At 40.7% G+C, this 15,370-nt stretch overlaps 1 protein-coding gene across 8 annotated transcripts in view; it reads left to right on the top strand.

Annotated features, from left to right (window-relative positions):
* Positions 1–77: 77 nt before the first annotated feature.
* Positions 78–15,370, top strand: part of TCTN1 (tectonic family member 1) — a 28,131-nt gene continuing 12,838 nt past the window's right edge. For 5 of the 8 annotated variants that reach the window (XR_014234528.1, XM_082355931.1, XM_082355929.1 and 2 more), the window contains exons 1-6: positions 78–404; positions 3,244–3,364; positions 8,988–9,118; positions 10,253–10,404; positions 11,931–12,018; positions 14,175–14,284. Coding sequence is in view for 7 of the 8 variants with exons in the window: in XM_082355931.1 (XP_082212057.1) it covers positions 107–404; positions 3,244–3,364; positions 8,988–9,118; positions 10,253–10,404; positions 11,931–12,018; positions 14,175–14,284 (900 nt within the window). In the remaining variant the exon portion in view is untranslated. The remainder of the gene's footprint in view (positions 405–3,243; positions 3,365–8,987; positions 9,119–10,252; positions 10,405–11,930; positions 12,019–14,174; positions 14,285–15,370) is intronic. The other 3 variants (XM_082355933.1, XM_082355934.1, XM_082355932.1) reach the window with 3 other exon arrangements.

Raw genomic sequence — 15,370 nt, 5'->3', positions numbered from 1 at the left:
GCCCCTCTCCCCCGCCCCCATCCCCGCCTCTTGTGGCCGGCCCCGCCCAGGCCCCGCCCCGCCCTCCGCCCCCAGTCTCTCGCGGCCTCTCGCGACCCTTCCCGTGATGCTGCGCACCCAGCCGCCGCGGTTGCCAGGTAGCGCGCGGTCCTTGGCTGCTGGCCGCGCGGGTTTCCGCTGGGTGATGGGGCTGTGGGATCTCCCGCCGCTCCTGCTCGTGCTCCTGGACTGCTGGGCCTCCGTGAGCGCCCAGGCCGGGGCCACCCCGGTGGTGACGACGGAGGGCCTGTACTCCACGAAGCCAGCCCCGACGACTTTCCGACCTGCTGTATCTCCTGGGCCCCATGAAACCCCCAGGGCTCCCAGGCCCTCCTCCGGCCCCAGGCCCACCCCGGTCACGGACGGTGGGTACCAAGTGCCAATTCCTGGGGATCTACAGTGATCCAGACTGCGGGGGGTGGTAGCCCGGGTGAGGATGTAATAATAATGATAGTTAACGTTTATTGACCACTTATTGTGAGCAGGCATTGCTAAGTGTTTCTATAGGCATTAGTTCTCTCAGCAACCGTTGGAGGTAGATGTTATTATTCACTGTCATACAGATGAGAAAACCGAGGCTCAGAGAGCCCAAGTGGGAAATATAAAAAGCTTTGAAAGTACTTGCAGTGGTCTTGGACAACATTAACGCTAAAGGTGATAATGAATGAATACTTGCTTGCAGCTTTGCAGCAGAACACGAAATTAAATCGAAAGTTTGTAGACAGTTGTGGGAATTAAGTGCATAGGATACGTTGAACTTTTCACTTATCAAAAAGAGACGCGAAAAGTCTAGTTTACTGAAAGTGACTAGGTCAAGGCCCCTGTCTGTTGACTTGAATTATAAGAACCCAGGATTCCTCCTGTGTTGAGCTGGAGGTGGGAAGTTATGGGGTGAGGGGTTATAGCCACTTCTTAAGATTCATCTTTAGGGATAATTAACATATTTCTCAGAAAGTGATCTAATCCTTGAGTCACACATTTGGTGACTATTTTGTAATCTGATTCGACACGGATGACTTCAGGGGATAGCTGTGACTCCAAGATAGAGGGCCAACTTTTGTGAATATGCATTTTTCTGGGGTGAGAGTTTATAGAAGTGAGTAGTTTGTCAAAGGGGTTTGTGATCTCAGAAAAATCCCTTTTAAGTCCTCTGACTGTAACTCCAATAGGTATGCAGTATTTTTTATCCCTTCTTAAGAGAAAAAGATCTTTTCTTAAATTGAGTGTAAGGTTCAGTATTAGTAAATGGAAAAGTCATCATTGGCTGACATCCTGAACTCTAGGACTTAACATCAGTTACTGAACCATTATTTCTCCTTTATAAATTATGAGTAGTCCTAAGAAAAAGTACAGAGAAATATATTTGCTATTTCAATATATAAAAAAGCTTTGTTTTATATCAAAACTTTATTTGATGAATTAGTAGGGAAGTTAAGTGATAAATTGGGACAGAATACAGCAGAGTATTCAATATCTGAAATTCTCTAAGATTTTTTGGACTGAGTTGTCTTTTATCCATGTAAATGTTTCATCTGTTAATGCACTTTCTCCCCAAAATGAAGCTGTTCTTGAACCATCATTAATAGGTGTTCAGGGCTGTTTTTCCAAAATGGGAGGATGAATTTACACTTTCCTTCGTCTTTTTAAAGGGCCTCTGTTTAGACCTGTGCAAGTAATGATAATAAATGCCAGCTGGCATTTATTAACTGCTTACTGTGTAGCAGCCCCTGTGCTAAGCATTTCATCTGTGATGTATCTCGTTTAATCCTTATAACAACCTTAGGATGTTGGGTTATTCCCATTTTTTCATGTTAGTGAATTACTTGCCTGATTTTAGGTCACACCCTGGGTACATGTTGTAGCAGGAGAGTGACTCAGGAGTGGAGAACTGGGCAGCCGTTTGCAGAATGGGTTACAGGTGGAAGAGAAGGATGATAACTTTCATCTTGAATGTGAGCTCTGTTCATTAGTACCCTGTAGATGTGAAGAGGCTTGGAAGAGCAGCTGAGTGCTACTTAGACCCTGGGAGTGCTCAACACATACTTGTTGGCTGATTAAGTGTACTCACATGGATAGAGACCTTTTTTTTTTTTCCTAAGTAGAGTTATTAAACACTATTGCTTTGTCCCTAGTAGTCTTATAGCTACCTACCTACAAAGGCTTTAAGTTTTGTAAAACAAATCAACATTAATTTTGAACACATAAGGCAGGGTGCCTCAACACTTCTAAGCACACAAAGGAGTCCTTGGCTAGAGGGAAACACTGTAAAATAATTCATAAATGCAAATAAGAATGTTGTATGTATTGTCTACCAGCATTTGCTTGAGATCCCTTTTTTAAATTTGTTTGTGCATGAAATCCTTTTTCAAAAAAAGAAACAAAACATTACAGGTAAGATTGAAGCACTGATCTTATTCCCTCCCTTCCAGCAGTAATTAAACTACCATGAGTTCAGTATTTATCATTCTCATGCTCTGCTATCTCTTTAAAAGTTTTTTGCCCCCCTGTTTGACAGACTAAAATAGGGAATTAAAAATCCAGGTAGTCATCATTATTAAAAATTAAAATTTGCTAAGTGGGGCTTCCTTCCTTTTCCCATGCTTTTATTGTCTGAATTACGAAAGATATTTCTAGGATCCCAAGTACAAAGAACTTGAGCCAGTTTGATTCTTGGCCAATAGCCTGTGAATGTGGGCTCAGCTTCAAAGCTGCAGTTGACGTCTGAGGAGAGGAACAAGATAGAGAACCCTGATTCTTGGCAGCCTTAAGTGGGCCCTTCCTCTGAATTGGAATCTCCAGAGGAGGGGCTCAGGAGTCTGCAGTGTTAAACTGGTGGTTCTTTTGATCAGGCAAGTGATTTACCGTGCTGGTTCTTAAACCTGTTTTAATTATCAGCATCACCTGGAAAGTTTTTGAAAAACAGGTGTCTGGTTTCATAGTTAGCTTACCAAATCAGAGTCTTTCTAGGTAGAACACAAACAGAACTTTCCAGGTGAGTCAGATGATTAGCCACTTTGGGGAAACCTTGGATGGAAGGGTGCTCAAACTGACTTATTTTCACTTCACAAATTTCCCCCAAAGTGCAATAGGAAAAATAAATGGACCTTCTGTATGAGATGGATTTTTGGTACCTTGCAGTGGCAGGGGGGCAGTCACTACCTGCTGATTGTGACACTCTGCACCCCACCTCTCTTGTTTCTGTAGTTGCTGCTCTGTGTGTCTGTGACTTGTCTCCAGCACTGTGTGATGTCAACTGCTGTTGTGATCCTGATTGCAGCTCCGTGGATTTCAGTGTCTTTTCTGCCTGCTCAATCCCAGTTGTCATGTAAGTTTATGACACATGCAGGTTTGATAAAATTGGACCAAGATTATAAAATTTGGGGACAGGAAGTGAAAACTCCCCCAGGCTGAAAAACCCAAACCTGATTTTCTGAATTTTGCATCATTCAGAAGTCATGCTGTCCAAACCAATATGTAGAAGAGTGTCTATCCCTTATTTGCATCCAGCCAGATGATAGCTCAGGCAAAAGAGAAGAGAGAGTGTACTTTTTACAAAGGGTATAATGAAATCTCTGTGTTCAGATATTGAATTACGTTTCACTGTGATTTGTGAACAGATAAGGTGTCACATTTTTGTATCTGTGAATTAGTCTCCTGTATAGCCTAGGGTGAAAAGTACAGCTTAATTTTACAGCTTTTGTTGTAGACATAATACTTGTAACAAAAAATTAAATAGATAGGAAAGCTTTGTTTATACTCTTCTGATGGACAAATCTACCAGGAATTCTCACAGTTCACATTGTCTAGGAGAATAATGGAAAATGACATTCCCAGTCGATTATAAGGTAAAGAAATAATCTCTTCTGATTTATCTGCTTCTCATAATTCAGATAAAATAGCAGCACTTAGGAGAGGTTAGAGGTTAATTTATTCAGGATGGGACCAATTTATTATTCAGAGATAGCTAATTTACATTTAGTCTTGTATCAAGTTTTAGCGATTGAAACTTGATAGGTTGAATGCTTTTTGGAAGTGTGATGTGTTTTTCCCATGGGAAACTATTTTATTGACCAATGGGAAATTGAATCTACTTCTGATATTGTAAAAATGCTTGGAGCATGGGGTGTTGTAGTCAGATTATTTTTCTGGCTAGCTGGACTACATTGTGGTTCAGTCTTTGTTGAAAATCATTCTGTTTTCCTGTCTTAGTAAGTACCAGGAGCCTGAGAGTGAGGTATCTGCTCCGATTTGAGATCGTTATTTAGAATGTAATTGTTTAAAAAAAATTAGCCAGTACTGTAATTTTAGATATAGACTATTTAGAATGGGGGTCAGCCAGCTTTTTTCTGTAAAAGGCCACATAATAAATACTTTAAACTTTGCAGGCCATAATGGTCTCTGTTGCAACTTCTCAACTCTGCCATTGTTGAGCAAAAGCAGTATCGACAATATGTAAATGGATGGGCATGGCTACGTTTCAGTAAAACTTATTTACAAAATTAGGTGTGGTTTGTGGACCTCATGGTTTAGAAGTTAGAGCTGAATTCGTAGTGCCCTCAGGAGAGGACCTCAGAATTTTTTGAGTTAGTTTTGCTTGTGACTTTCTCCTGAATATGAAGTGTAGAAATACTGAAATCAAAACCAATAGTCCTAACTAGTTGTGTGTTACTGTTATGTAGATTCCAACTCATAAAAAGTTTATTTACATTTGCTGAACTGTCATCAGCTAGTCCTATCATCCAATAACTTGTAAATTTATTGTTAAGATTATTGGATTAATGTCTGTTTTCCTCATTAGATGTAAGCTTCTTGAGAGTAAGAATTATCTTTTATATACCATTTACCACTAGTGCCTAGCACAGCTCCTGCCACATAGTTGGCCCTCATTAAAAATGAGTTAAATGGATGAATGAATTTCTCCCCTCCACCCCTAACTGACCCTCAAGTATCCCCTTTTGTCATTCTCTACCCAGTCAGAAACCCAGGCCAGAAACCTGGAGGCTACCCTGACTCCTGTCTCTTCCTTGCCTTCTCACATCTAAGCCGTCTTTCACATCTCACCATGCCTTTCTTGAGCCCTCCTGTGTGCCAGTACCAGGGATTTAAAGATGACTTAGACATGGTCCTGCCTTCAAAGAGCTCATGAGTAAGGGAGACAGATGAGTGGATGGCAGTTTCTGCCCCAGACACTAGGAGAACTCAGAGGAGTGGCATCTAACCCAGACAGTGGGAGTAGCGAGGTCTTTCTAGAAAATAACTGAGCTGGGTTCTGAAGAGCAAGTAGAAGTTGGCCAGCGTGGAATCAGGAAGGGCATTCCAGGCCGAGGGAGCTGCATGGGGGTGAAGGAGTACAGCCTGTTGCCTTAACTGCAGGTAACTCAGCATGGCTAGGGAAGGGTGGAGCCAGAGGAGTGTGGGGAATGGCAGGGGTCAAATTCTGAGGGGCCTTGTGTGTATGCTGAGGGGTTTGGATTTTTCCTGAATTCTTCAGGGGGCCGGGAAGTGAGGTGATCAGATTCCCAACTTAATAAATTCAGCAGCAGCATGGACAATAGATCACAGGGGCCAGGCCTGGTAACAGGGAACCAAGTAGGAAGCTATTGCAGATGAGGATTAATAGGTGTCCTCTCTTTTACCCCAGAAGGTTGTGACAGTGGGACTAAAGAGAAATGTACGGATGTGATACTGATTCACTGCACAGGATTCGAGAGGTGCCTGACTCGAAGGGGAGGGGTGAAGAGTCCCATTCTGCTGAGTTGTCTTTTACGATTGCCCTCATATTTATCCATTCCTACTTCCTTCCTCTTCATAAGCTCACGCCTCAACTTATCACTCACTTCCTAAAGAACCTTCAAAAACTCTCATTACCTACAGAATCCATAACCTGGATTCATATCCATCCCAACCTCTTTCAGATCTTATTTCCTACTAACCCCATCTAGTATCCACCATCCAGCCCACCTTTGGTACTTTGTTTTCCAAATACCATCAGTACATTACCCATCCTTGGCCAGTGCCATTTTTGTACTTGGATTAGTGTCCCATTCCCTTTCTGTCTAATTCCTACTCATCCTTTAAGGCCCAGTAGGACTCACAGATTTTTCAGTGCTGGATCTTTTCTTATTAATACTGCTCACGGTTTTTCAAAAATATTCTTTATGCCTACAATAACAACTTATATACCATTAGAACTATACAGAGCATTTGGAAAAGAGGCCAGTTACAAAATAAATCAATACCCCAGCAATAAACGTTCAAAAAATATAATGGAAATGGATTCTATTCATAACACCAATAGAAATTTAATATAGTTAGAATTAAACTTAACTATTCAGAATTTTTGTGAAAAAAAACTTCAAAATATAGTGAGACATAAAACATTTGAATAACTGGAGAGATACAGTCTGCATAGTGGGATGGTAAGAATCATTACTTATACACTTCAATTTATTATAATGTAATTCTAGTCAGATGGGAGAGGGATAATGTGTCAAAATGATTCTAAAATTCATCTGGAAGAATAAACAGAACAGCCAAGACGTTATTGAATAAGAAGAGCAAACTACTAGGTTTAAAACAGTTGTAACACTGTAATAGTGAAAATAATGTGTATTAATTCAAGACAGATTAGTAGGTCATTGGAAGAGATTAGAAAGGCCAAAAATCAGTTGTGTGTACTGATTTTACACCAGCTAATTTTTTTAAAAAGTATTATGTTTTTTTCTGGGGCTTCGCTGGTGGTGCAGTGGTTGAGAATCTGCCTGCCAATGCAGGGGACACGGGTTCGAGCCCTGGTCTGGGAAGATCCCACATGCTGCGGAGCGACTAGGCCCGTGAGCCACAGTTGCTGAGCCTGCGTGTCTGGAGCCTGTGCTCCACAACAAGAGAGGCCGCGATAGTGAGAGGCCCGCGCACCGCGGTGAAGAGTGGGCCCCACTTGCCGCAGCTAGAGAAAGCCCTTGCACAGAAACGAAGACCCAACACAGCCATAAATAAATAAATAAATAAATAAATAAATAAATAAATAAATAAAAATTAAAAAAAAAAAGTGTTATGTTTTTTTCTACTTATGTATTTAATATAAATATGGTATTTCATCTCTGTGGAGTAAAGGTTGGATCATTCAGTAAATGATGTAGGATGATTATTTAAAAACAAAAGACATGAGGTTCCTGCTTCATAGCATTACATCGAAGTAAATTACCAAGAGATTGAAACGTTAAAAAAAAATTAATGAGCAAATGAAAAATATAGGTGAACATTTATTAATCTTGGGTTAGGGAATGTCTTTTAAGCATAAACCCAAAGGCAAACTATAAAAGAAAAGATTGACAACTTCATTAGTTTAAAAAAATCAGGTACTTCCCTGGTGGCACAGTGGATAAGAATCCGCCTGCCAATGCTGGGGACACAGGTTTGATCCCTGGTCCAGGAAGATCCCACATGCCGCGGAACAACTAAGCCCGTGCGCCACAACTACTGAGCCTGCACTCTAGAGCCCGCGAGCCGCAACTACTGAAGCTCGCTCGCTCTAGGGCCCGCATGCTTCAACTACTGAAGCCCATGTACCTAGAGCCCGTGCTCAGCAACAAGAGAAGCCACTGCAATGAGAAGCCCGTGCACCGCAACGAAGGGTAGCCCCTGCTCGCCGCAAGTAGAGAAAGCCCACATGCGGCAACGAAGACCCAACGCAGCCAAAAAAAAATATATATATATATGTATATATATATACACATATATACATATATATGTGTGTATATATATATATGGGTTCTTTTAAGTAAATGAGAAGACAAACGTTCTAAAAAAAAATGGTCAACTTACTGAAGAATAAATACCAGTGAGCAGTAACTGTATGGAAAAATATTTAACCTCACTAGTAAAAGAGAAAATTCAAATTTAAACAATGAGATAACAGGCTTTTGCCCATGAAATTCGCAAAGGGTAAAAACTGAATGATAATATCCAGTCTTGGCAAGAGTACAGGAAATACGCGCTCTTATTACTACAGTGTTGGTGAGGCTGCATCTTGCCTTTCTGGAAGGCGATCTGGCAGTATGTCTCAGAAGCCTTAAATTATGTGTACCTACCTTTTGACCCAGCAATTCCACTTCAGGAGATACGGCCTAAGGAAATAAATGGTGATATTAATAAAAATGTATGTACAAAGATGTCATTATAGCATTATATATAATCGGGGAAAATTAGAAACAGCCTAGATCAACAGTAGAGGATTGGCTAAAAAAATTGGGAGTACCTTAATAAATTGGTATACAATGAAGCTATTTAGTATAATAATACAAAAACATATTTGATGATATGGGAAATATTGGGCACTATATATTAAGTGAAAAAAGCCTTAAAGCAGTATGTAATATGATCTCATTTTTGTTATATCTCTATGCCATATCTGTATCAGTATCAAATAGATTAGGGTTTGTTAAGTCCGGGATTGGTTGAAGACTTATCTATACCGTAACTTCTAAGCCCCGAAACTTCCAGATGACGTTACATTTTCTCATTCTCACAATCCTTTGTGAAGACAGCTTTATTCTAAAGACTAGGAAGTTTGGATCCATTCTGGGTACTTACAAACAATCTGAAGTTCTGCAAAATTTTATGTAATTGATTCTGTCAGGGTTTGCAAGGTTCATTTACATCAAAATTATACTCTGATCTATATTCCATACTTGACAAGATTTTCTTAAAGGTGATTCTAGTTGTCTTCATATTTTCACTGTTGGAGGAAGAAGTTTAAAATGCCAAACAATTTAACACTGAATAAACTAAATAAAAGTGGATTCAATACTAACATCGCACTTTCATAAATATCCTCCATGTAGTTGTTAACATAGTACAGTGCAAGCATCTGACAGTTTTAAAATAATCTTGCTAAGATTGTGTGCATTTGCCTTAAAACTTTGTCTTATTATTTTTTTAATTTTCAGGGGTGATAGTCAGTTTTGTAGTCAAAAAGCAGCCATCTATTCATTGAATTTTACAGCAGACCCACCTCAGAGAGTATTTAAACTTGTTGACCAAATCAATCCATCTATTTTCTGCATTCACATTACAAACTGTAAGTATTTGATGGTGATATACTTTGTGAAACTCTGAAAATTTTTTTCTTTTAAAAGTTCTTTTATGGAAAAATGTCCCATTGTTAGATTTAAAGCAGTTATTCTGTGGTTTGGCTAGAGTTTATCTTGAGGCCATTCCACAGACAACTGCAAGTAACTTTATAAACCTGTGGCCATGCACGTTTTCTTTAATTGTGCTTGTGTAGTTATCTTTTGAAATCTCATACTTTATTTCAAAGGTGTTTATAATATGTAGACATGCATAGGAATCTAGATTTATTTAGGGGTGTGTGTGTGTGTGTGTGTGTGTGTGTGTGTGTGTGTGTGTGTGTGTTTTACTTTATTTCCTCCTGATTTAATAGTTAGGAATCAGGTTCAGCTTTGGTTTCAAGTTCCCTTTTTCTCTTTTATTTTTACTAAGAATATTTGCATGAAAACAGGATCTTTATTTTTATCTGAGCATTTAGCTCAGTAAGGTGTCTAGTTCCAAAGTACATGTGAGTGTAAAATGTTATCAAGATATCAGAGATCAGAGACACATTTATGGTTTTATCAAACTTTATCGTCTTTTCAGAGTGTCTTTATATTTTGGTTTTGTTCCTTTGCACTTGAAAATTTAGGCGATTTTTCTGTGATTTGTAATCTGAGGTAATGACTGGTCAGTCATTGTCATGTTCTCTGACATAACAGGGCCAGTGAACATACCAGTCTGTTCCCTCCTCCTCCCACCTCTCATGTACAGGGCACATTATCCTCCTGGGCTTTGGAGGTGGCTGTGTGAGGGTAGAAACAGGGTCTTTCATTCCCATAGCCATCTGGAGAGAGTTGCCCCTTAGAGGTTTATGCAGCAGATGCCTCAGTCCATGGGCCAGAGAAAGAGATTGATTATTATTGGTTTCTGTTGTGCTCTTTACCTGTAGGCTTTAGAAACTATTGTTTCCACAATAGAGAAAGATCCTATTTATTTAATAAGATTCAAGAAATCTTGGGGAAAGTGAATATAAAAAGAGACACTTTAATGTCTTCACATCAGCCTTAATGCTACTGAAAGTTGTTTCCAAAATACTACATATGTTATATATACTATACATGTTATATTTTATACTGATTTAAAATGTTTTTTCTAAAAACAGATAAACCTGCATTATCCTTTATTAATCCAGAAGTGCCTGATGAAAGCAATTTTGATAAATTGATGAAAACATCTGATGGTTTTTCATCGAATGCAGAATCAGATGTTTCCTTGACAGCCAAACCGGATGCTCCAAATACTGCAAAATATGAGGTGAGCCAGGAACTTAAGTCCACTCATCCCGTCACAAATATCTTGTCTTTGTAAGTTAACTTTTCAGTATGTTCCCAGTAAACCGGCTTTCCTGAGACATAGAATTCATATTATAAACTAAAAAACTTAACATGCGTGCCTATAGATCAAAGATCATGAAAATTAAACTTGAGTAGTTGAATTCTAACATAGGGTTTTGAGGCATTTATTCTGTGGTAAGCTTGCATTTGTCTCTGCAGAATTTTTTCTTCCTTTCCACCTCAAAAGATGCAGCAAAGTGCTTTTTCCTTTGCAAAAAAAAAAAAAATTTGCAAAAATTTGTAAAGATGCAAATTTTATGCATCTTCCCATGTCACTATAAAAGTTACCATTTCTTGAGAATTTCCCATGTGCCAGACACTGTGCAGAGCTTTTCAGACATCACTGCACACAACTCTGGGAAGGATATGTCATTGTCTCCATTTAAGTGATGAGGAAAACATAGGTATAGGAAGGAGCTAGTGTTGGAGCTATATTTTACTGGTACAAAGTATTCTTTCCATGGATGTGTCGTTATTTATTATTGAGTCATTCCACCATTTAACAGACATTCGTTTCTAGTTTTTGCTATTATAAATAATCCACAATAAACATTCTTATGGGTACATATATTTATATATATATATATATATATTTTTTTTTGGCTGTGTTGGGTCCGTTGCTGTGCACGGGCTTTCTCTAGTGGCGGCGAGCGGGGGGCTACTCTTCATTGCAGCGTGCGGGCTTCTTATTGCGGTGGCTTTTCTTGTTGCAGAGCATGGGCTCTAGGCGCGTGGGCTTCAGTAGTTGTGGCACGCAGGCTCAGTAGTTGGGGCTCACGGCCCTGGAGCGTGCGGGCTTCAGTAGATGGGGCACATGGGCTCAGTAGTTGTGGCTCTTGGGCTCTAGAGCGCAGGTTCAGTAGTTGTGGCACACAGGCTTAGTTGCTCCATGGCATGTGGGATCTTCTTGGACCAGGGATCGAAGCCGTGTCCCCTGCATTGGCAGGAGGATTCTTAACCACCGCTCCACCAGGGAAGTCCCTAGATACATATATTTTTGTCTGATTAAATCCTTAGGATATGTTCCTATAAACGGGTTAACTTGGTCAAAATGAATGGGAATTTAAAATACCGATACCAGATTGCTCTCCAGAAAGATTGCAGGAATTTATACTCCCAGCTCTAGTGAAGGACAGGACTTGTTTCCCCCTTGCTGGCACCTGTGTCAGCTTCTTACATACCCTTCCAGTGGAATAGAAATAAAATTGCCAAGAATTAAAAAGCCTGCAAATGCAGTAACATGTGTACACAGAAACACACATCCTTAAAAGGAAAAGGGTGGGACAGCTAGAGGTAAGCTCCCTGCGGAGAAGGACCACATCTGTTTTTTAATCACCCCTGTGTTCCCAATGCCTGCAGTGCTGCCTGTCACATAGTAGGTGTGCAGTAAGTGTTGAAGGAGTGCCTTAGTAGCACCATGACAGCTGTTGGTTGTTCTGTTTGCAGTATGGGGTTCATCTGCAGACTTCACATTCATTTCTGAGATTTCCTTCTCCCCTTACATCATCTCTGTGCACCGATAATAACCCTGCAGGTAAGAGAGTGGGCACTTTTCTTCCTCTCTGCAAACAGAGTTTGTTCTTAGTTTATATTTATAGTAGTCACAATTAAACAGACTTCGTAACTAGAAACAGAGAGTCTTAGGGTTGGAAGAGACCTCAAAGGTTGTATAGTTCAGTTTCCCACCCAGTGCCGGAATCTTTTCTACAACATGCAGTCACTGTTTGAGCACTTGCAGTGATGGGGAACTCACTACCTGTAACCAGCTCATTAAGTTGTTTAACTCTTACAGTTGTTGGAAAGTTCTTTTTTTAAAAAAATATTTATTTATTTATTTATTTGGCTGCAGCAGGTCTTAGTTGGGGCATGCAGGATCTTTTAGTTGCGGCACGCGGGATCTGGTTCCCTGACCGGGGATCGAACCCGGGCCCCCCTGCATTGGGAGCGCGAAGTCTTAACCACAGGACCACCAGGGAAGTCCCTGTTGGAAAGTTCTTTCCTCGCTGGAGCTAAAGTTTGTCAGTAGCTAACACTGATTAACTGTATGCTGGGTATTGTGTTAAGTGCTTGCATGTGTTTTTTCCATGTGATCCTTACAATGATCCTCTAAGGGAGGGTTGTTTTCATTCTTTAGATGAGGAAACTGAGAAACGTTCAGTTTCTTACTTAGGCGGTGGTGGAGCAGGGATACAACCCATGCAGCTGCCTCCCATGGGTCCTGCTTCTCCTTCAGGAGCATCATAGACTCCATGGAGTAACCCTCTTGGCAGTGGAAGGGAATAGGCCTGGCTCTCCAGTCCTTAGCCAGCCTCACTATGCAGAAACCTGCTAAGCCGTGGATGATAGCATGTGGCCTAATGAAGCAACACTTGCTACACAAAGGAAAATGCGTTCTATTGAATAGATGCTTAACCTTGCTCACACAAAGGAACAGTGTAAATTAAAACGAAACTGAGGGACTTCCCTGGTGGCGCAGTGTTTAAGAATCTGCCTGCTAATGCAGGGGACACGGGTGTGAGCCCTGGTCCGGGAAGATCCCACATGCTGTGGAGCAACTAAGCCCCTGCACCACAACTACTGAGCCTGCGCTCTAGAGCCCATGAGCCACAACTACTGAGCCCGTGTGCCACAACTACTGAGGCCCACGTGCCTAGAGCCTGTGCTCTGCAACAAGAGAAGCCACCACAATGAGAAGCCCGCGCACCGCAACGAAGAGTAGCCCCCGCTCGCTGCAACTAGAGAAAGCCCGCGGGCAGCAGCGAAGACCCAATGCAGCCAAAAAAATTAATGAGAGAAAAAAAAAACAACGAAACTGAGATACCGTTTCCACCTAATGGATTGGCAAAGCGTAAAGAAATTTAAGGCTGTGGATAAGTAGGCACTTGTCTATATTGCTGGTGGGACTAAAAATTGGTACGGCCTCTGTGAAGAGCACTTTGGCATTATGTATCAATATTGCAAATGAATATGCCCTTTGACCTAGCTTTTCTACTTCTAGGAGTTGGTCCTACAGAAACTCTGGCCCACATGCAAAACAATAGATTGCAGCATTATTATAGCAAAGCTGGAGACAGCTTCCATTAGTGGGGAACTGGTTGAATAAATTATGGCATGTCTATAATAGAATACTAATTCTCCCTAAAAAGAGTAGGAGGAAGCTCTTCATGTACTGAGATAGACTGAGCTCCAAGATACATTGTTCAGTGAAAAAAACAAAGGGCGGAATATATATTGTGAGTTTGTTTCCAAAAGGGGAAAGAAATACTAAAAAAAAAAAAAAAAAAAATTTATATATACACACACACACACACACATACATACATACATACATATATGCATACATATATATACACACATGCTTTTATTTGCATAGGATATTTCCAGAAAGATACACAAGAAACTTCATGCTGACTGTCTCTGGGGAAGGGAACTTGTGGTTGCTGGGGGACAAGGGTTGGGGGGAGACTTCTCTCAATATCTTTTTGTGCCTTTTGAATTTTGAATCATGTGAATGTATTATGTATTTGAAAAATAATTTTTTAAACCCTATATTAAGCATATTATATGTCTGTGTCATAACTTTGCAGTTTTACTTAGATTACAATTTTTTAGTTACTGTTGGACAGTTAAAATTTTTCTTGTTTTTAAAATTTTTTTTTCCCTTTCCCTTGGGGATGCTACGATTTCCAGCATTTCTGGTTAACCAAGCTGTTAAGTGCACCAGAAGGATAAATTTGGAACAGTGTAAAGAAATTGAAACCCTGAGCCTGGCTTATTACAGCAGCCCTAAAATTTTGAGGGTAAGAATTATTTTGAAGTGAAACTTGATTCATTGGGTTTATTTTCTGTTCTTTGTACCCTTTTACAATATGATAAGTAGAGCATCATTTCAATACATGATTGACACTCAAAATTTTTCTTCTCCAGTTCTTTGGTATACTGATACCAAAGATATTGAAATAATCACTTAAAATAATTTTTATTTTTATATAGTTAGCTCATATTTTGCTTTCTTCTTTTTTCTTTTTTTTTTTTTTGCTTTCATTCATTTTGATGGTAACCAATACTCTGTCTCCTGAATTAAAAGACCTTTATTAATAACCAAAACCTTTAGAATTATAAAAACATCTTAATGTCTGTCACGGAAATGATCATGTTAGCACCAAAAAGTTATCTTTCTGGTTGGCAGATGAAATAACCGCCCAGGAAAGGACAGGAAATAGGTTTGCTGGAGAAGAAGAGGCCCCCGTGTGAAGAGGCCCCTTCTTCCTGGTTACGGTGACTGAAGCCTGAACTGAATAGATGAGAGGCCACTGGCCTGCTTGGTGGGTGATGTGAAAGGGTTGCCAGGGGAGAAGACATTTTTCAGTGATTAAAAACCATATGATTATTGTGAAAGCCCCCTTCCCCTTCTGATTCCTGGAGTGTGGTGACGGGGGCATCCATGGCACCTGTATTCATCTGGGCTTCAGTTTTCAGAATCAAGTTTAATCTTTCCTCTCTCTGCCCTTTCCCTCTCCCTCTCTCCTCAAAGTCAGCCATCTATGCCTGTGAACTCTTCCAGTTCGTGTGACCTCTCACAGTTGTCCTGGAAGCAGTCCCTGAGGCGTGCAGGCACAGTTCTTTTTCATCTTAGGCCCCCCCCACATGTCCACTCATCCCCCTCCCCAAAGCTCCCATTGGCCTAATAGGGCATCGTGGGGTTAGAGAAGTGGGATTGGCGGCGTGGGGACAGGAATGAAGGGAGGTGGAGCCCTTCAGGAAAAGAGCTCCGGCTGTGCTGGGGAGGCAGGAGCCTGGCCTTGAGGGGGCTCGGGCTACAGGCAGGAAGGCCACTTAGGAGACTGGACACTGCCTGGGCAGGCAGTGGTGTCCTTCCGATGAGG

The sequence above is a fragment of the Balaenoptera borealis genome (assembly GCF_965194805.1).
Source record: "Balaenoptera borealis genome assembly, chromosome: 14".
In the NCBI taxonomy this organism is placed as follows: Eukaryota; Metazoa; Chordata; class Mammalia; order Artiodactyla; family Balaenopteridae; genus Balaenoptera; species Balaenoptera borealis.
The sequence above is the reverse complement of the archived record's forward strand: the minus strand, read 5'-3'. Positions and strand labels throughout refer to the sequence as shown.